At 37.0% G+C, this 22,539-nt stretch overlaps 1 protein-coding gene across 4 annotated transcripts in view; it reads left to right on the top strand.

The window, feature by feature from the left end:
* The window catches only part of LOC149796535 (uncharacterized), an 81,836-nt gene extending 63,007 nt beyond the window's left edge, over positions 1-18,829 (top strand). For 2 of the 4 annotated variants that reach the window (XM_089961233.1, XM_089961229.1), the window contains 2 exons: positions 9,107-9,327; positions 16,672-18,829. In XM_089961233.1, coding sequence (XP_089817359.1) covers positions 16,776-17,984 — 1,209 coding nt within the window. In that variant the 5' untranslated portion in view covers positions 9,107-9,327; positions 16,672-16,775 and the 3' untranslated portion in view covers positions 17,985-18,829. The remainder of the gene's footprint in view (positions 1-9,106; positions 9,328-16,671) is intronic. The other 2 variants (XM_089961230.1, XM_089961232.1) reach the window with 1 other exon arrangement.
* The last annotated feature ends 3,710 nt before the right edge of the window (positions 18,830-22,539 follow it).

The raw sequence follows: 22,539 nt of genomic DNA on the forward strand, positions 1-22,539 counted from the left end.
TTTCGCCGCCAAAATTTCACGGGTTAATTTACAAGACCCCGGGTTTAAAGCATTTAGAAAGAGTGTATCAGAAAGAGTAAAGATGCAACCTTCTCGACCGCAGTCTCCAGAAGAATTTTACGAAGCACCTGACACTGGTTTTACAGGAAGTGGTGTTGTTGCTTGTCCTAACAATATCATCAATGACGTGCAACGATTAGAAGTTCTCATAGGAGGAAAACGAGCTGGAAATAATTCTCCGGAAATAATCAATGAAGCAGCTGATATTTGTCAACGATTATTTCGCGGCGGTATCATGGATATTAATGTTTACGATGGTCTTATTGATGAAATCGTGGATGGATACCACAGCGATTAAACGAATACCTAACAGATAAGATGATCATACATGACTCTCACCGCAGACCCAAGATGGTCAGAGTAATAAACTCACGATTACCTGTTTACAGCGCGTATTATGGGGATGGACTTGGCGATGTTGTCCAGGGATTATTTACAAGAATAGCTACCAAAGTAACGTCAATTGCAAAACAATTATCAATGAAAGCCATGGATGTTATTCGTGAAAAAGCTTCTGGAGCAATCAGCGATGTTGCTGGTAAAGGCTCACGGCAATCAAAGATAGAATAGCACGATTAATACGACGACGAAAGGTGGTTCAGTAACAAGCAGAAAAATTACCAAGCACCGAAGTTATGCCCGCAATTGCCAGTAAAATAATAAATCAGACCGCAAATCAAAAACTAGCAGAGTTGGCTGGTGTGCCTTCCGCCAAGGAAATAGAAAAAAATATAACTGCAAGTCTGATAGCAGGAAGTGGTCTTCGTGTTAGACGATAACAACTATAATAAAAAGGTTCAAGCGTATATCCGACACAGCATTTGACATGGACGCACCAGTCCCCAAAAATGAGTCTGTGCGTGATTATCAGTATTATTTTTATGATGCGCGCACACCAAACGCACGTGGAAGAATTTAATTACAAGTTCAGAATACAAGTAGATACTTCCTACTCTCTGAGGGGTTTATCGAAGTTGAAGGTGTACTTGTAAAAGAAAACAATGACCCACAAGACGCTAACAATCAAGTTGGTTTTGTTAACAACGGCATAATGGCGTTATTTAGCAGAGCCACATACCCGATTGATGGAGGGATATTGAATCATGTCTTGAACACGTTGACGTTGCCACGACGATACTTGGTCTTGCAAGATTCTCCGACGACTATACGAGATCGGCTGGTCCAACAATGATGTTTGCGAAAGACACAAATGACTTCTCTAATGGTAATCAATATATTATAAGACGACCAAAAAGGCACACTGCCCCTACCCATGATTGTAGGGCCTGTGGTCGTAAATTGTAATCCAGAATTCAACTTGGGGTTTGCTACACATCGAATGATGTTAAACGCCAATGGAAGCTTTTCTTACGCGATTCCATTGACTCATATTTTTGGATTCTGCAGGGATGTCAGAAAAGTTATATTCGGCGCCAAACACACAGTAGTACTTGTTAGAAAACCCACCGACAGCGATGCAATATGGCGTTCTAATGGAGCTGATGCTGCCATAGTAACCCTAACAAAACTGTCACTGTGGATGCCCGTAATGACTCCGTCGATCACTGAGGAACAGCAACTACTTTCTTTTATGAACACAGGTGGGAAGTCGATGTTATCATGGTTTACAACAACTACAGATAGTGCCCCGTTAATGCCACTGGGCTGTTCACGTGGCAAATAGCATCACAGCAGGGAGTGACAGCACCTCGACATATATTTGTTGCGCTTCAGGTAAATGCGCGAGTAAACAACCAAGAAAAAAATCCAATGGTATTTGACACACTTTGAGTTTCTGAAGTTGCTTTGAGGATAAACGGACACCAAGAACCATCTGAAGAAGGGGCCCCGAGTGGCCGAGTGGTCTAAAGCGCTCTCCGTTACAGATCACTGCCATCTCACCTCTGTCTGCATGGGTTCGAGTCTCGGATTCAGCCAATGTGGGTATGTGAGAAAGCTTGCCAGTAGCTTCTCGTGGGTCAGTGGTTCTTTCCGGGGTTTTTCCCGGGTTCTTCCTCCACCATTAATACTGGCCGCCATGTATAGCCTATCGTGTGCTGAAAAATGGCGTTAAACCATGCAACAACAACAACAACCATCTGAAGAAATACTGCTGAATTTTGAGAATAATCATGTTGCACGTGCATATCATCGATTAATGTCGTATATGGGATATGTTCAAAACATCGAGACTGGTTTACAGATATCTCAGCGCGATTTTACAACACTGCATCCGATTTATTAGTTCTCGCTGGAACATCTTGATTTATTCAGGCAATCTGTCGTTGATATACACTTCCGAGCTCTCATAGGAGCTATTGGTGCTGGGGGGGGGGTGTTTAGTGGAGGACGACACAGTACATGAATCTTAATTCTAAATCTTAAATCTAAGGACGACACAACCTCCCATGTGATACTTTAGATTGTCAAACAACAGTCTAACAGGCTCAAGAGGGCGTGTCTCCAGTGAGGACGGCACAGTACATGTAGTTTTATAGTATTTACAATAAGGACGGTACAGTACATATGGGGGCGCTCACCAGTTATTATGTACTTTTGAGAGAGTGACGTATGTAAGGAGAAGCTGTTTGCATTTAAAACATGCACAATAGAGAGAATGTTGGCATACTTCTGTGCTACATTAATGTAATGGGGATGATATTTCTTTGGATATTGTACTTTTGGAAATTGTACATGATTTAAACACACTGCTAACTAAATCGACTGCTCCCTTCTGCTAAAAAGTCAGTCTGAATTAGTCTAAAGTACACTATCAATAGCAGCTATTAAAATAGGGAAAATGAATTTTGCTAGACTAGGCAATGCCATCTTCTGAAAGTGCAATGAATGAATTACAAATTTATAAAATGTTAAAAAAAAAGTTTCGGCTCTTTTTTTTTTATACAATTTGCCTCTGAAGTTCAGGAAGTGAAAATGACTAAGTGGAGCTAGCACTTTTTTGAAAGGTGCACATCTGGAGTAAGGCCAAGCTGTATACTCTATAAACCATATTACACCCGTCAATCACACACCAAAATAAAGGGAATTAAACGTTCTTTGAAATATACCTAAGACATACAAGGTCTTTTTTAAATAGCCAATATAACTAGTGAGGAAAGCCTTTAAAATTCTTTTTCTTTAAAATTCGAACCCTATGCAAAATACGAAACTGTAGAGCGCCCCCTATAGTATTACAGTATTTAGGTAAAGACGGTAAAATACATAATTCCTATCTAAGGACAGCACAACGTACACGGGAGATATTCCCTACATTCAACAGATTTTTGCACACACACACACACCTGAAATCAACCCCGGGAGAATACAAAAGGGTACCCACCACATGGTGTCATGGCGGGTGTGTTTTTACCTGTTGAGTTTCGAGGCGGAGGCTCGGCCCCCGATTTTATATAGAAAAATTGCGAAATATTCGCAACCATCGACAGTTGTCAGTCACGGGATTCGATCGCCAGACCTCGAGTATCAGAGTTATATGATTTATCAATGAGCTACGGAGAGATCTGACAGATATATGTTTCAGATTTTATTATAAAGTTACCTATCTTGGATTGCAAGAAAAGAATAGTTATTACAACTTGAATTTAGTTCTGCATGCACAAATTCAGAAAAATACGCTATATAAACGTATTTCTACATGAAAGCCAGATTTGAAAAGTTAGTAATTTTCTGGATAATATATATACTGAAAATAATTCAGGAAATGGTGTGACTGCTCGCTGTTTGCGTTTCTTAATTATAATCGCTGAAAAAATATAGATGAAACTGGAAATCCGACGGATTCAGTAAAATGAGAATATTGTTTCTGAAAAGAAAACATTATTTTTCCTTAATAAAAGATTACACCTGCCTTTACTGGTAGTTCTTGATAGATTCAAGGGGAAGTAATGTTACAAAACAACGGAGATAACTGTCAGCGCTTGAATTACAATGCAAACCGCTTTCTTGAGAACTAGACAGTTCCGTGTTTGTCGAATTAACATTAGAGTGAAAGGTCTGTCTTTTTTTGTTGCACCGAATCATTCGACAATTGATTAAATTTTTTCCAACCATTAGATTCTGTTACTCTTAGGAACACCTGACCCCCAAGAAACTCTCGATGAGAGAAATAACCACAAAAAATTATTTATTTACAAGTCAATATTATTGTGCAATCTGTCCCCGTTGATTTCTATCAAGGGACACCATCTTTGACAGATTCAAGGGGGTAACTCTATCAACCGCGTTATTATCCGCGGCAGAGTTATTTCCGTTAATTTTTATCAAAGATGTCCGTATCTAATATGACTGGGATATAAAAAAAAATGAAATCAATTGTTCATACTTGTGTGAAAAGGCTGATTTTTGTATTTTATCTGCGACATTTTGTACTTCGTACGGGTAAATACCGAAATACTTGGCAGCCGCATACATTATTTGAAATATTCTTTCTTCGTCGGTCTTAATATTTACAGATTTAACTGTTATCTTTGCAATAGTCTTATATCTTCCGATATTTCCACGTGCAGAATTTTCAGTCTGTGTGATAGCTTGTAAGTTATTCAAAGAATTTTTTATCCGAGTCAATATGGTCAATCATAAGACCGTCTTTGATGACCCCAACGTAACACTCGTATACGAACCTATGACTGTAATACTTCTTCCCCCCTCCCACCACCCCCCCCCCCCCGTCGGCGCCGAACACTAGATAACCGGTATTATTAATAAAACCAACTGGGTTTTTTCCGCTGACAGTGTTAAATTACACCATCACGAGATGCTTCATAATTCTTGATGATAGGATGTCTGACAAATTCTTTTTGCTCCATTTATATATAATATTATTTGTCTAAATTATAATTTGTTTATATTATTCCTGTACAGAATCTAGCTATATAGTCTTCAGGGTTTATTATAACTTTATCAAGGTCCTTGACAGAGTCAGGGTTGTTTTTGTTATCATAATAACGCCTTAGCTCTCTATATCTTTTAACACCACATTGCACACACAACTGCGTTTTCCCTCCTACTCCAGCCCCACACCGTAAACACGGTTTGGGACCTAGACTCCCTCTTCTCACTCTTTGTAAATGTTGACCGCAGAATTCATTTACGCAAGATTTGTTACAAGGAGTTAAAGACCCTACCATGAACCACTTGCATTGATTCCTTACTTGCGTCATTGTACATATAATATTTTTAACTAAATACTTGTCTAAAATATAATATGGAAGAGCTTGGGAGATTATCTATAATCAAGCCTTGGAAAACTTTTTTCCTGAATCCAGATTCGATCTTGACAGTATAACTTCTGACTTGCTGAGGCGAACTCTGGCTGATCCGACGAATAATCTGATTAATAATATTCGGAATGCTAGAAAAGAATTTCTTGATGAAGGGGCATCTCTTACGTGGTCGACATTCAAGGTCATACTTGATGATAAAGTCATTGATGCTACAATGAACGATGAGCGGGCGAAAATGATTATTGATTATCTCAACGATCAAAAATATTTTTTCAGAATAAAATTTGTTGTATTATCAGAAACAGATTCCGCTGAGTGGATTATCCGTGACAAACGTGACCCTGTCCTTGCTAATGGAAAAACCGCTGTGCTAAGTAAAAATTCCAAGCCAAGAATGCTGACTGGAATTGATAGACCATATCCTATGACCGCGGTTATTTATGGAATTTATCAGCTAAATGATAACCCTACCGTTAATGATCTTGCACCAATGAGATTTTCAAAGCTGAACTGTGTAGCCGAACCAGTAATCGAACAGTTTACAAACTCGATACGTGGAAATGGGTTAACGGATCTACGATGGGAAAAAATAAACAAATGGGCCGAATCTGTCAAGGATATCGGAGCTACAATAAATGATGTCGCCGAGTTATGAAATAAATTAAAATCTCGAATAAGAGTAGCAACGATAACCGGAAAGATTTTATGCGAATCAAAGAATACTTCGAGAGGAGCCCCAATTGAAATTATTGATCATACTGTTCACGCCTGGACCAGCGCAGTCATAATATTTCCACGAGATGGAACCGTAAGATTTTACGTTTGATTTTATTCACGAAATAAGTAAATTCTATCCTGTGTCAACATGGCTATTTAAGAGTTCAGATGATGAAAAATATGATCAATTTGTACGACAAAACGGCGAAATATATCGTAAAGAATCTCTCTACGAAGAAATGAAAACTCATGCGCAGAAATGTTCAACAGAGAATACTGAGCAATTACTAAATAATTGTTTTACAGTTCCATCAGTTACTGCTCACTTTGCAAGAGAGAAAAATTTGTGGAAGCCAACACGATTTGAATTTCTCGAAGACGTACAACTAAGTTGCTGTGAATACGGACACGGTGGATTTTAGAATACTAAGTGACGTTATCTCAGTTAATATGGTCGCGTGTTATCCGGGAAGTTTTCTTGGTTATGGAGAATGTTCTGGATATTTTAAAAGATTTGGACACCCCACAAACGAAATGACCAGAGTATCGATAAATGGACCACTACCTGATTTTACTCTGACCGGATTCGCTCGTATTGCATCATTCGAGTTTGCTAAAGATCTTCATCTGATCTGTTATGCTTGGTTTGGTAGGCACTTTTTCAGAAAAACGTTGGGCACCAATAGTTTTATTACGATATATGCATGATTGTAAAATATTAATATCGTTGACTGTAAGTAAGGTAATTATATCATATCGGAAGCAGACCAAGTTTGGTTACCACCACCTGATGATGATAAAACCGCAAAAGACCTCGGTAGAAGAATAATCGGTAAAGTTACTCAAGTCGGGGCATATGATCATAAACGACATTATACACGATTAATTCTAGATGATGCTGAATATGATTTTATAATCGCCGATGCAACAAAGAGAGATATATTTGTAAGTCGAGAAAACGCCTACTTGTCTAACTGAACACGATTAGGTACAATTGTTGGATATATTGATGGTAGTCACCTCAGTTTACTCATTTAAGATCCCCAATGCTCGCTTATGTTTCTATAAATTTATTATCGATGATAAATAGATTCCCTACCACTACAGTCAGAGTTGCAATGGATTCATTCTATATCGAAAACTATTCAGAATTACTGACTCAATTTACAATCACTGATGCATCATGGGGGGGGGAATGGTGAATAAAACAAAAAATGTTATATAATTATGAATCCGCAGATGTTGCGATTAAAAATATTTATTACAAAAATAATCAGATATCAGAATTATCGTCTGCGGCATCTGTGTATGATTCAATATCCAGACACAAGACGGTCTATCTAAACGGACCGAGGGGTTCTGGTAAAACAACGCCAGTTATTGATTTATTTCGGCAGTGTTCGGATGATATGGTTGTTTTAACACCTACACACAGACTCGCAAGAGAAATGAAACAACGAGGAGTGCAATCATGTGCTTATCACAGCTTTTCTCGACACAAGGGTGACACATGGACTCCTGGTCGAATGGGAGAGAAATATATTCCACAAATTATTATTTGGGATGACGTATGCACAGTATCTAAAGATACATTAAAAATGTTTCTCGATTGGTTGTTATTGAAAAATACAGCTGTGATCATGTGCGGCGATCACGGTCAAGCACCACCGTTTGTCGGGTTATCTCCGCACGGGTGGCTAAAGAATTATGTGGAATATTACGAGGAGATAACTGATGATCATAGATTAAAGGAATATAAAAAATGAATCACACTACTATCAAATAAAATTCAATGTGAAATAATACGTAAAATAATTTCAGAAACTTTTATGAACGACTTTCTGCAAGTGTGGAGACCAAATGATTTGATAGTGGCAAGTAGAAAGATAGTTCGTGATACACTTCAGCAGCGGTTATTTCAGCTGCATAAAGAAAGGTTTTTAGATCTACGTGTACCATTGTGTTTTAGACCAGCTGATATACGACGAAAGAATATCGACGTTGAAATACCAGGACAGACTGAGAAACAGAATCTCGTATTAAATGATGTCGCAGTTGATGTCAGTGTTGTTGATGATGCGCTGAGTACGGATAAATCCCAGTGGACACTGGGATATGCAATGACAAGTCATTCATCTCGAGGGTTAACCATCTCTGGTACTCGAGTTTGGATTGTCGATGATCGTGTCGAATGGTCAAACTTAGTTTATCTCGCAGTGTCCCGAGTCAGCAAAATATCTCAGCTGCGTAGAATTGTCATAGACGTTACAGAAACCATCAATGATGTCCTCGATGATAGTGATATTGTAAGAAAAAAATTAGCTGGTTATAAACAAAGTGACAAAAAAACGCAACTTTGATCTCGATGTTGAATTAATCATAGCGCTAAAACAGCAGCAGAATGATCATTGTGCGAGCTGTAATACAGTAATGTTGTGGCAGTACTCGAGTAATAATCCAAGACAATTTACCGTAGATAGTAAAGATAATAGTCTTGGTTATACACGCGAAAATGTGATGCTGACCTGTCTTGAGTGTAATCGGCATAGGGGTGCTAGTTAAGTGATCGCGGTGGTAATTGTTTGTCTTCAGGAATTACTTGTAATTGTTCACGTATAAATCCACGTTGAGAAGCAGTTGAATCTAGTCTGTAGATTGCAGGTCTACCCGCGGATTTTACCACGCAGGAAAGTTTATGTGTCGTAATACTCCAGACAGGATCAGTTGCTCTTTTTTTACCACCTTCAAGTTTACCGGGTTTATATAAATATCTTACAGTCACATTACCCAATACTGGTTGTTTTGAAAAATCACGTCGTTGTACGGGTATATGTTTTTTTTTTTGTAATTGCATTAATTGGTTTCATAGAAGTTGCACGAGTAATTTCATTACTTAATGCAGCTATCACACTTGGTAATCTTGCAACTATTCACGAAATCTCGTATCTTGAAATATTTCCTTCGCTTATTGATATCCAAATAACCGCTCAGCAACTGTTCGATTAAATCGTTCAACAATTGCCTGATCACGATGAATTGTACTATGTCCTCGTCTGATTTTGATATTATGTTTTTTTTTTCACCAGCGATGATACTACACCTTAAAATTCTCTGCCAGGATCAACTTGTAGCAGCTGTGGCCATTGCAAGAGTCCATGTCGATAAATTCGTTCAAATGCAGAAGCTACTTCAGTCGCTGTCTTTGCTGATAACGGCTCTGCTTCCTTGTATCTACTTGCAACATCAACGACAGTTAACGCGTATTTGTACGTTAATCGACGTCTACCGATTTTGATAGTATCATGAGGTAAAAATAAAATATCAGCCTGATGAACTTTATTTGGCACGCTAACATCAAAATGTGCGTATTGTATTGCTTTAGGTGGTGGTAGGTAAATTTGCCATATTGCCTGTCGTGCTAACCATTTTTCAGCAGAAACACGTTCGACACCTGCTGCTTCAGCGAGTTTACTAATCGCTGCTCTACCTTTCCAGTATCCTCTTGGGCTATAAAAAATCGACTCCATTATGATAATAATCGGTTGATTAATTACCAGCTCCTAATACAAGCTTACCCCTCATAGCAGATCTCACCAACCAATTAGCTAATGATTCTTTGAAAGATTTTTTTTAATGGAATTTAGCTCGTGAATTAATTTTACATCTGCGATATGTCTATCTTGCAGGTTTTTACTTTTATAAGCTACATCATGAACGTGACACGCTATATCAATACCATTTACTGGATATTCACCTGGATTTGGCTGATCTTGGTTATCAAGCCTGATATCAAGTCGAGTACCAGGACCACAGTAATTATATCCTGGAAGATGTTTTTCTCCTGGGTATTTCCCCCATGGAGCTCCTGGTAACTTCGTTAACTGGGCGGCAATATCAATATTTACTGTTCTGACCCGGGATAAATTTAAACTTTTTTGTACCACATCGTTCACACTTACCTGTAACTGCTGATCTGTTATTTTTTTGTTGTGATGGTTGTTAGTCCACCTGTGCGAGTACGTGTCCTTCATTTCACACAATATAAATCCATATTATTTATTATATTTCTATAACATATAGGTCACTGATTTCTCGGCAACAAAAAAGCGCGAACCGATCAAGTTTAATCCAATGTTGCCAAATTCTATTCGAATGATTATTATAGGACCGTCTTATTCTGGCAAAACACAATTACTACTTAATTTGGTAATGAAGTGGATGAAATGGGATAATGTTTATTTGATAGCTCCGTCAGCTGATGATCAACGATGTTACGCTATACTTAAGGATTTAACGAGCGCGCGAAGACAATAAGCGACGACAACGTCATTGAATTTATCACTGACATCAATGATACCCCGCCGTAGATGACCTTGACAAAAATATTAACAATTTAGTTGTATACGACGACATAATGCTAGACGAACAGGAAAATCTTGTTGAATATTTTCCCGAGGAAGATATAAAACCGCCGATATGATTTTATGTACTCAACGGTACTCACATATACCTAAAGTGATCAGGGATAACTGTAATGTATTTGCGGTGTTTAACGGAATTGTTAAGTATATGATAAGATATATTTATCATTCTTGGTGCATCGGTGATATGGATTTTAATGGGTTTAAAGAACTGTTTAACAGCGTGAAGTCAATCCCGTATGGGTTTATATCAGTAAACTTGCATGATCCGCGGGCGCGATATCAAATTGCTTTTGATTAAAAAAAAATTAATTGATATAAGCAACGAAGGCGAAGTCTCATACTCGGCGCCCAGTCACCGCAATCCCCACCCCCCGCGATTTTTTGCGATTTTCAGGAAGGCTTATTTTTGCAATTCGAGGGTGAGTCAATTACAGTCTGTTCGCCCTCTCTGCTGCTCCTTTTGAATCATCATGTTTAAAACTGGTACTGAAGATTTCCATTACACTTGCAAAACGGCTGCAAGTGTTATTGTCAGAATCATTTATTTGCCGGCAATATTTAGTTCATGTCACAGTGACGGAATAGTATAAACAGCCAGGTTTGATGTTTTTTTAAATATCGATGCTTGCTCAGCTCTTCGATGGTAAAAACGCAAAGTTACAAAATCAACGCAGAAAAGTCTAATTTCAAACCATACAGATGTGTCAACATGAGTATCTGGCGATAGGCTACAAATTACAAGATCAAAGACATGCCTCTTGATTTCTCTCAGGATAATAAAATCTAAATTTAGACTTGGAAATTCCCTAACTTTCTACTCTGTGAAATTACAATATCGTGAATATGGTCCGTAGTTGCACAGCAAGAACAAAAAAAAAAACAAAAAAAAAAAACCAGTACATACTTAGCTAGAACATATAAATAGAAACTACCTTATATTTCAAACACAAAAATTAATCTTTGACAGTCAATGAAACAGAAATCTGACCAGACGCCGTTCGCGTCTCTTTGAAGCTGTCGCCTTTATTCCTTGATAACAACGATAAACCCACTGTGATGAGTTGCATTTATATTAAGGTCAGATAGTTTACAAAAAGACAGAAATGTAATTAATTGCAACATATTAGGTCAACCCGATCCTACTGCTTTCTTAAGTCACGTATATGATCATGCTATGAAAGTGAGGTGAATTTACGAAAAGGTTGTGGTAAGCGTGTTGTGCCGAAGAGAGAGTTTAATCTTCTAAACTTCGATTCATGAACAAGTTTGGTATATGCTAAAAATAAGACTTCCTTTTTCTACATTAATATATGGTATGTTTCATTGTGGTACCAAAAGCGATACATTTTGACTAGTGGTTTCTACACTCGTTAAAATATCACATGTTTAGCACCACACGATGAATGTATTTTAACGTAGGAAAAGAAAGTAATCATCTCTCTCTCTCTCTCTCTCATTTCTGCGTACCTAAGGTTTCCATCTCCAGTAGTAAAGGAAAATGCTTACCAAATTAGACCGACTGACGAAAATGGAATACAGCAATGCTTACAATTCGAAAAGAGACATTTGTCACTATAATATTAATTTTGGACACACGGGATACCACCCCGTGTTTTCATGACTCGCGATATGTCGGCCTATTCTGCGTACAGTTTGGAAAGGATGTAATGTTTATCCATCGTGCGACAGAAATGAAATACATTACTTTCGTCTGTTCCTGTCAGCATTACAGTGGAATAATTCGGTCAGGTTTATAGCTAGTTTTACAAAATTCAACGAAACAATGCCAATAAATGGCAAGAGATATTAATCAAACTAAACCAATCTTGTAAAATAAATTAGTAAAGTTCAAACTTTTATATACAAAAAAACGCTATTATGTGGAATAGAAACAACAATGAATAGGATGTAATGTGTTCACAACGCCTTGTTTATTGAGAAGAATTACTAAAGAATTTAGAAACAGACTATGCGCCTGGGAATTTATTGAGAATCCCGGTCTAGCGGCAAGTTGACACGTTGTGTAGCTGACGATATTCTACGTGTGGGACAAGTTCTTGCAAAATTGGAAACTTGGATTAAGATGCAGAATGTTTTAAGGTATACATTTGTATCTGTTACATAATGTATTTATTTGTATGATTCTTAAACATACATAGTAAATAGGATTTTCTGGGTTATTTAAGAAGGTCGTGGAGTGGGTATTCATGTTGACATTTAGAAATCATATATTCATATGCCGTTCGAGTCGAAATGTAATATATTCTTCTACACTTAATTAAAGTATGATTGTTCTTTCTTGACACAAAATGGATTTTTGCCCCAAAATAGCACGTGATCCAATGTTTACAGCAATGACGTATCGCTGCGCAGAATTGCCAGACACGCAGAATTGGCCGACATGGTGATATGTGTGTGTGATGTGATGTGATTTGGATTTTTAACGTAGCTTTAACAATTTTTCAGTCATATCGCTACGATGTCTGCAATGTGGCAGTTTATAGTGATGTCTAGACCTGGGGCTTCATGCCGCAGACATGTAGCATGATGTCCCACCCAGTCAAATTATTCTGACACCAAGCCGACCAATCCTAACACTAACCTCGTAATGCTGAGCGCCAAGCGAGGCAGCTGTTCGTACCATTTTTGTAAGTCTTTGTCCGAGGCGGACGCTCTAACCACTATGCCACCGGAACGTGTGTGTATATATATATATATATATATATATATATATATATATATATATATATATATATATGCGCAGGTTTTTATGTTGTGTGATGCGCATTGTGTTTATATGTAAAAGTACATGTGTGCATAATTAAATATTATTAAGTATTATGTAAGAATTACAAAAATACATTTTACAAGTGTTCTTTACTTTGCGTTTTACATGAAACGCTTTTATTCCGTACCCTGTTTTGTCATATATCAGTTTGTATAATAAACTGATCGATAACTCACATGCCATCTACGTGTGGCTGCAGATTTCAGCACCAAAATGCATTGCTGTTGTTTAAGATTACGAACAAAGACAACAGTTATTAGTAATGTCGGTCATATATGCACAATGATACAGTTACACTTCAATATTGCAATGATCTGGAGCGCCAAATTACAAATAAAGTTAACACAGTGAGGTGGAACAGGAAAGAAGAAAAGAGAAATATGTTGAAGATGAAACAGAACTAGCATTATATAACTATGTAGTTGTGATCTTCCATATAGGTAGAAAAATAAATAAAATAAAATAAAATAATAAGATAGTCATGTGTATATTTCATTTCTTCTGTGGAATGCAGAAAACACGTATTGTGCAAGTTGAACCATGTTTCCTTGACTTCATCAAAAAATAGAAGATTTCTTCACATGGGACCGCTTCTGTGGCCTAGTAGATAGAGCGTCCTCCTCGGATGTGGGAGGTCGTGGGTTCGAAACCCAATGAAATATAAAAAAGGTACTAACATTGCCTCGCTTGGCGCTCAGCATTAAGAGCATATTAGGTTAGTGTTAGGACTAGTCGGTGTCAGGTTAATGTTACTGGGTGGGACATCATGCTACATGTCTGCAGCATGATGCCCCAGTGCTATACATCACAATAAATTGATCTGCTTCACACTTCGTAGCAATATGACTTACAAATTGTTAAAGCTACATTAAAAATCCAAATCACACACATACACACACACACACACTTCTCATGGGTGTTTTTTTGCTAACATTTCTAGTGTGAATCCGTTTTTAAGATCTACATAAAAAGGTGTGTGTCATTTTGACGTCCTTCCTTTATAGCTAAGTTATGAGCGAAACAACGGAGTGTTAATGCATTGTGTAGACGGCTAGGTAATTTTGTAGTTGTTTAAACTAAACGGAAAAAAGTGTCATACAGTTTACTATAGGGATATGCCTTGTGTGATTTATTGAAGGCTGAATTCTAGTCCTGAATTAAATCGTCCTTTAGACAATGGCTAAAATTCAGCAAAAATACTTTGTTTGTATCTCCTACATCATGTGCAGATCAGCTATAGCCGAATCCATATCTGAATAGTATGTTTATGACTTTCGAAATCCACGAAAACTGGAAAAGGAAAAAAAGATTTGCTATTTAGATTTCAGTATTTCCCAAGAATTTGCTGGGATATTAAAAAATAAGAACAGAAATGGAGAAAATATACAATACCAAGAGGACATGTTACCAAAGACAACGACGAAATTAAAGCTGTCCTTGGACATAGTATAGGTGACGATATCACAGTCGAAATGAATGGCCTATATTGGTGAACACTAACAGATATTTTTAAGGTGAACAACAAGTGTCCCTTCAATTTTGCAGCTAACATCACCAGGCACTATGCAGGATCTTTCGAAGTATCATGATAAAGATTTCAAGCCAATAGCCAATTTTCGTTTGCTATAAATTATGACTTCAGAATCATTCATTTTATGTACTGCACTGATTTACAGACTTCTAAAATAACAGGACAAGAATATAAACTAGCAAACGATTGCAATGAGAAAGGAATAATACAGTTCTGATTATCTGAGTTCTCTTTTAACGCCCTGCTAATAAACTGAATAGTATTTAAACGAGAAGGAGATTAATTAAATGTATAACATAAAGTAGCTAGAAAACATTTTAATACGTACATAAATGGATTTATATATTCTGTATCCAATGAATTTCCTGAAGACTATGTTCCAAAAGTATTAATCCTTTTCTTAAACTGGAAATGTTTGCTACAAACGAAGATAACACAATTGCTTAACAATATACGAACTAGAAGAAATACAGCCACATTACAAAGTATTTACAAAATGTCACATGAAAAAGAAAACTAGAATTAGAACAGAACACTAGTCCTACAAAGTAAAACATTTCAAATAGAATACAAAGGTAACACAGAGCAGAATTTTCAATTAATACAGGAATACATCGATAACAGGTTATTTATATTCTGTAAGATGAAAAAGAACATTTACAAATCTTTGGAATGAATAGTGGAAACTACAGAATTTGTAATGTTGACATCTGCGCGGGAAAATTACACGAGGAAAATTTGTTGGTATTGGCATTAATATTTTTGTAGGAAATATGATTATTGGTGTTTAATGTTATCCTAAACTTTTGAGTGGCTTTGTGATTTTCGGAAATTTTAAAATGGTGGCGGTTCAAATGTGATGGAGGACAAGTGAGTTTCTTTATAATTTTTAGAAGCTTGTATGTTAAAGCCTCTTAAAACTGGATGAGCAGATGGTGTTTTGGGAATTTTATCTAAATGATTGAAACTGGTTGCAACAGGCCTAGGATTTGTAATAAAACTTTCAGTGATAGCGGGGTGGCTGGGTAGCATTGTTAAGAATTCTGAACATTTTGAAAAGTGTTTGGCTGAAAACTCTTAATGAAATTTCAAGAGTGAGTGGACTATGATTTCTTTTAGTTATATGTGGCAGAAAAATTGCAGAGTGTCACGTGTTTCTTCTTGAAAACAATGTAAAAGAAAACATCTTTCAACTGGGCTTTGTGTGAACGTGAAAGAATGATTATAGTGAGACTTTTATTCTCTTTTATGTTTGTTATTTGCACAATTTTTTTTATCCCACCACTGTGTTATTCGTATATTGGTTGGTTTACCTATATTACAAATATCTTTTAGTGTTTTCTTCGTAACATAATCTGATTGCCATCTCACAATTTGTATCCATGGCAGTGTTCAAGAAACATATCTTGTTTGATTTCTTTAATACATTTCTTGTTCTTAGATCGAGTGCCCCGTTGATTAGCTATCTCACATGTACTCATGTGATATAGAAAAATTTACCAGTCTGTCAAACGACTTTTACTGATTTCTTTTAACCGAAGTATACAAAATGTACAATCCAAATGTATCTTTCTCTTTAAAATGGTTTCAAGAGACCATTTTAAGATCTGACCTAGAATAGAATTTGTTTGTTTCGTGCAAATATGCGCAGTTTCAATGTTGCTTACCTCAGTTATTCACGTTAATCAAAGCACTATCTACCTACATTGTACTTCTTCCCAAGGAAGCTTGTAAATTTACAATTGTAGACGAAATTACTGCAAACTTCCAAGCATCTGGGATTAATTTTATTTATGAATGTGAAATTCAACGTTTTCCGACAAATTTCTATTGTACATTTACTGGACATCTGCTTATGTTAAATATGATGAATTCTGTATAAATATTTCATTTCTTTCTTTTTCATAGAAATGGGCAATTAAATACAACGACCTCTCATCCCGGTCATTGAACGAAACATACCTGTAAAGTGACTGATCCTTATTAGTTATACTATTTACTACTGATCTGTTATGGCTTCGATGAATAAAGGGTGGCAGAAAGTACCACGAACTGATCGTGTGCAGGAATATTTCATGATCGGCGAATTTATTCAGTCCGATAACTGGGAAGGATCTTCTCCTCCAAATTTCGTCCCAAAAAACTACCCATATTTTAAGGATTGTATTGAATTCTGCGGGAACAAATATGGAAGAGATATCAATAACGAAATACGTGTGACTGAAATAACACATGGGACATCATGCGAAAACATGCTTTCTATCATAAAGGATGGTGGATTTAGACCGGACACAAAAGATATTCCTGGCATTGGATGCATGGACTTAGTATGGTTTGGACTAAAGATCAGGGAAACAGAAATAGATTGTGTGAAGGAGAACTACAAACAGTGCGCTCGAGACCTACTGCAAAATAGATTTTCAATGGAGACAGTTGATAGTGTAATTTCTCATTTTGCTAGTACAGCTCCTTTCCAGCCCATGTCCAGGTATGGAAATTGTAAATTTACCCTCAGCATCCAAGAAGTACTCTATAAATATCAAATGCAGTTCTGCGAAAGTCCATTTGGTTATGCTATGCCAGAGATAAGAAAGCTCGGAACATTTGCTTATAAAATGGAAACTATGCACGCGATTCTTGTCTGCCCACCAGGCACCTACCGCACTGGCCAGTGTCCACTACTGTTCAGTGATCCTATCATTCAACCAGATGAGAACTTTGGAACATGGATATGGAGACCACATTCTACTGGAGACCAGGGAGTTTCCGTTACACTATGGGGCAACGTATTCACATTTGGTAATAGATGGGAACATGTCGTTTTTGCATTCTACGTACCTGAGGGACGTTGCCTACACATTGATAATCTGAATGAGCATCTGTCGCTGTGTCTTTGGCAACATATGAACTACAGCATTTCTGGTGTAAACGTAGCCATAAATAATATGCTTGAATTGATAGCACGTGAGGAGCACACTACCAGAAAATCACTGGCCAATATGTTGATACGCATGATACGTGGCTATTTTGACGAAATGCGTCTATATCATAAAACAATAACTTCAGGTTTAAGTAAGGAAAACTTACATATTGATCGAGAGTTGGTTGTACAGGGGTTAAAAGACCTTCTACAAATGGAATTTACAGGCTTAAACTGGTCGCCGCTCAGTGGTTGGATAAATCCAGTTTCAAGACTTACACATTTACCACTTTTCTACTAAAATCTCCAGAAACAATACTTGCATTCAGCTGATGCAATGGCAGCAGAGTAATTCATTCATCACGTGCGATTAAGAAAGATGATTAAATAGTGTGGAATGATAAACATTTGTGGAATCTTACCAAACAAGTAAGATAATGCAAGAATGTTTTTCATATTGCAATGGTTTTAAAATTAGGGTAGGCAAGTGGGTTTTTGATAAATATCATATAAATGTAATGTGATATTTTTTACCATAGGGGAAAAAGTGCTAAGGTCGGCAGTGAGAAACAAGGAGCATCGGCCGACTCGAAACAAGTGTTTGATGCCCCGGTATTGCATATTTAATTTGTATTGTTAATCTTTTCTCCATCATTGTGTGTTCTGCTTAATTGCATTAAGTTGTTGACCTTCTTCGAAATCAGGTACACTATGCTTTTGATGGGATGTTGATGTTATTTTTATTTTGTAAAGAAATATTGGATAGTTAATATTTTTCTAAGAGTGTGGGTTAAATATTAATATTATTATCAATTAGAAGTATGTATGTTTATCTTGGCGTGAGTCTTGGATATTGGAATCCAAAAATTACCTAGCATCATGATGTTTACCACTTTCTTTATTTAATTTCTGTAACAGTTTATCTAGTTGAGAACTTATAATGTTCTAGAATGGTAATTTCATCAAGTCATATTATTTCGAGAAAATGCTAATTGTGACCTTTGCCAAGTAGAGGGTTTTATAATCTTGTTTACTTGCTGAATTACTCATTCTTGCTTCAACATCTTTTCAATACTGTAAGTTTTTTTTCTTCAAATTGTCACTTTGTATTCTAAGGAAATAAATTAGTTCTTGAATTTGACAAAACTTGTTGGCTTTCGCACTTTTTATTACTTAGCATAAGACCATAGTCAATTACTAAGAGCAAACGTCAATGAGTGAAGTGTTAGTGAATTTTCATGATTATATGATTTACTTTTGGTGAATTCAGGTCAGAGCCGCATGAGTGTCCCTGTCGCACCATAGGCCCTATTCAAATCTAATGATGTACCTTGGTTGTGTGACTACAGGTGCAGTATTTATGGTTGAAGACTGGATAATTACACAATGGAATAAACAAGAAGAGACTCGGCAGATACCGTTATGTCGCCATGGTGGCAAATGTGATGCACTTTTACAGGCGCAATGTGCCTCGAAACCATGAATTCACTGGCATAAGGTTACGTAGTTAAACTAATTCCCTGTGTTTATGGAAGTTGTATAGTTTTACAGCGTGAAATGCTGACGGTACGGAAGGTTGAAGATAAACCATACAGATTTGCTATCGTAATGCAATCCGATAGTATTTTATGTTTTATGTATAGATAGTTTAAGGAGCCTCCTAAAAACTAGTCTCTGATTAAATCAAGAAAGAAAAGATTTCAAGTTACCGAAACACAGAAAATAAAACTGCGAATTCAACAAAATGAAACCAACGCATGTAATTGAAGGCCCGTAAAGAAAATATCTGATTGTAGGACGTGCAGTGTATCCCCCTGGGGTGTAAAATTGAGGGTACAAAAAACCCTTTGGTGTCAAAACTGGGGGTCAAATAAAAAATGTGGGGGTCAAAAATGTACTGACACATTTTCATACGACTCATACTTTTTCAGCTTGAATTAGGATATTGCAACATGCACTACTCTCTCTCTCTCTCTCTCTCTCCATACAAATACACCAACATGCACAATTAACAAAGAAATGTATTGTCCATTCAAAGAATAATTTTATTAGTTCATTTTTCTTTTAAAGTCGTACTTTTAACAGTCTCCTAACAATATTATAGCCCAACACATTACATATAAGCCAATACAAAAAGCCAAATAAATCTTTTTAACTAAATGGGACTTAATTTACTGCCTTTAATCAAATGTGTACTATCATAGGTTTCATCGTACTTCGTCCTAGAACACATTTATCCAAATATCAAGGAGGATAATGATTCATCTTCTTTCTAATAAGTTACACTTGAACTTTAAGATCTTTCTTTTATTGCAGTAAAAGTTAAAAACCAACAAAATCTGCAATGACTGCTGACTTTGTAATCCAAATAACGCATTTGTCTCTGCAAGTTTACTGATTTCTATGTTGTGAAATAATGTCTTAGGTTATAAAGTGTTCTCCAGATATCTTATGGCGAACGAGGGCCTATTTTTAAAAATTCTAAAATCCTGTCACGAAAGGATTATTCACTATCAATGGGAAATGCAACCGGGTTGGCTTTGTCTGTAAACTCCACTTCGTTGTTGTAGAAACAATGCCTGATTGATTTGATACCTTGCTGTGAATTCGCAGTTTGAAATCAACATCTTGAACATCTGCGTTAGATATTCTAGATTTTCCAGTTTGATCTTAGAATGTCACGACCTCACCCTGCCCTGGTCGACGCCAACAATAACCCATCTGATTAACTCAGTCAAATCCGATTTGGTGGCAAACACGCTTAGATACGCATAAGCGCTGCGTCGGACTAAGCAGCATTTGTAAAAGTTAATATTCATTTCGTATACAATTAAGTGTACTTTCTAAGTTAATAGTGTAAAATCAACAAGCCCACATGGTGTTGGTGAGCGCTTGAGAACATGCATTGTTCAACGAAACGATGTTCACATCTTGGCCGTGTTTGCAACGGCAGCGTCGAATAAAACAGTGGATGTCGTCCAGTTCCACCGCCTCGGGTTAAATAATCTGCAACTTCAAGTGATAGTGTAGTCCAGTACTAGTCAAAATATTAAAAAATGTGTTACAGCGTTTATGACCGAAACAATCATAGGACCTTTTGTTGTTGTTGTTATTGAACCGGTCTATTGCATTGACGTCACCACTTACTTTGAGAGCTTTAATGTCACTGATATGTTCTTTTGTTTAGCGGCATTATGTTAAGTTTTGTTTGTGTTAACCACACGAGAATAAATCCAGTTATCTTTCCCGGAGAAAGCCTCACTGTGTACCTGGAACCGCCTTTGGTGAAGCTCGAGTCACTAATGGCCATAGTCATTTTAGAAGCAATTGAAACGGCTGCAATTCAGATTTTTTAACCAATTCACAACAGCAGTTTTGATGCTATCAAGGACTCGCACTGCAACTTGTTCAGCGACTGGTGCAATGTCAGACGCAATATGGTGACCAGAATAAGCGTATGATTCTTTTGACCTCAGTAATATCATTAATATCTTCAGCCAAACCGAAAATTGTTCTTATCGACGACCGTGTTATGTCAACCGCGTACAATATTATTACTGAGTCTTTGACAGTCATTGATAAAATCCTCCGTCAGATCGTACAATTGTTGGATTCGAGCGCGGGGGGAGTTCAATATCATTCCAGGTGGAGTCAATCACCGAAAATACAAACGAATTATTCGGTTGAAGAACCCCAAATGGTCACGATCGGATGTCATGCCAACTATAATACACGTGCAATGATGCTAGTACAATATCAAGTGTGCGGGGAAACTCCCTGGTAATTGGTTTAGAGAAAGTCCCGTCAAATTCTGATTGCGTTGGCGAATCAAGTTCGTCAATAGTAGGAGATTCATCAGCTGTAGAAAAGAAATCAATGGTCGCTAATGAATGTCTTTCACGTCTATAGAGCTTCGGTAAATTCTTTCAGTAAGTCACATCATGGTTTGTTGTCCGTCAACCGCGAAATCCAGTACAGGCTTTCCTACGTTAACCATCTCGTAATCAAATTCCTGGATCCAGCTGGGCCAGCGATGAACCTATGAACTGAGTTTGAGTGGTCTAGGTCTTGCCTGCGCAGGGAATTCAGTGACAGCGAATTTCATTTTTCGTGATGCCATGTTGAATATCACTTGTTGTTTAACAACATCATGCCTACATATTTTATGTTTTGCCTGAAAGTTCGTACTTCAAATCCAAAGCGGGCTGGAAGACGTAATGGTAGGACTGCGACCACTGGGCTTTGTGTTCGATTTGAGGAGACACGTTTTCATCCGTAAGAAGCTCCGGTTCTCGACGCGGATTAAAAACAACGTCGCCATCGGTGATTTTTAGAAATGGAATGACCATGCATTCCTAGCTAATTCTTTGTAATACATATACAGATATACGGATTGTCATTCCAGAAGGAATTACCATTTTAATGTTCACGAAGTGTGGTGAAATATGCGCGTTTATTTAAATATTTTCTCATATTCATACATTGTGAAACAGTTAGTCCATAGATTGAATTCTGCAGAGTTTGCTCAATCAAAATTTATTTCTATTTTGATATTTTTTTTTTTTTTTGAAAATATGAAATGGTATGGTTTGAGTTAGTTTCCTTATCAAGTTTCAATCAAATACATTACCCACTGCATACTGAGGAAACGAATTATATCTGCATAATCTGTTTTTAATATAGGTTTTTCTATTCATCAAAATTGCATATTATAAAGTAATCGTTGCATGTAATGTCTCGTGGATACCATATATACTCGTTTATAAGACGGATCCAACTAAGAATTGCATAGGCACGAATCTGCCGTGGCATAATGTGATACCAGATCTAGATTAGCACAGTTTGTTGATATTTAT

This window comes from Sinohyriopsis cumingii, chromosome 6, assembly GCF_028554795.1.
Source record: "Sinohyriopsis cumingii isolate HCF-2022 chromosome 6, ASM2855479v2, whole genome shotgun sequence".
NCBI lineage: Eukaryota > Metazoa > Mollusca > Bivalvia > Unionida > Unionidae > Sinohyriopsis > Sinohyriopsis cumingii.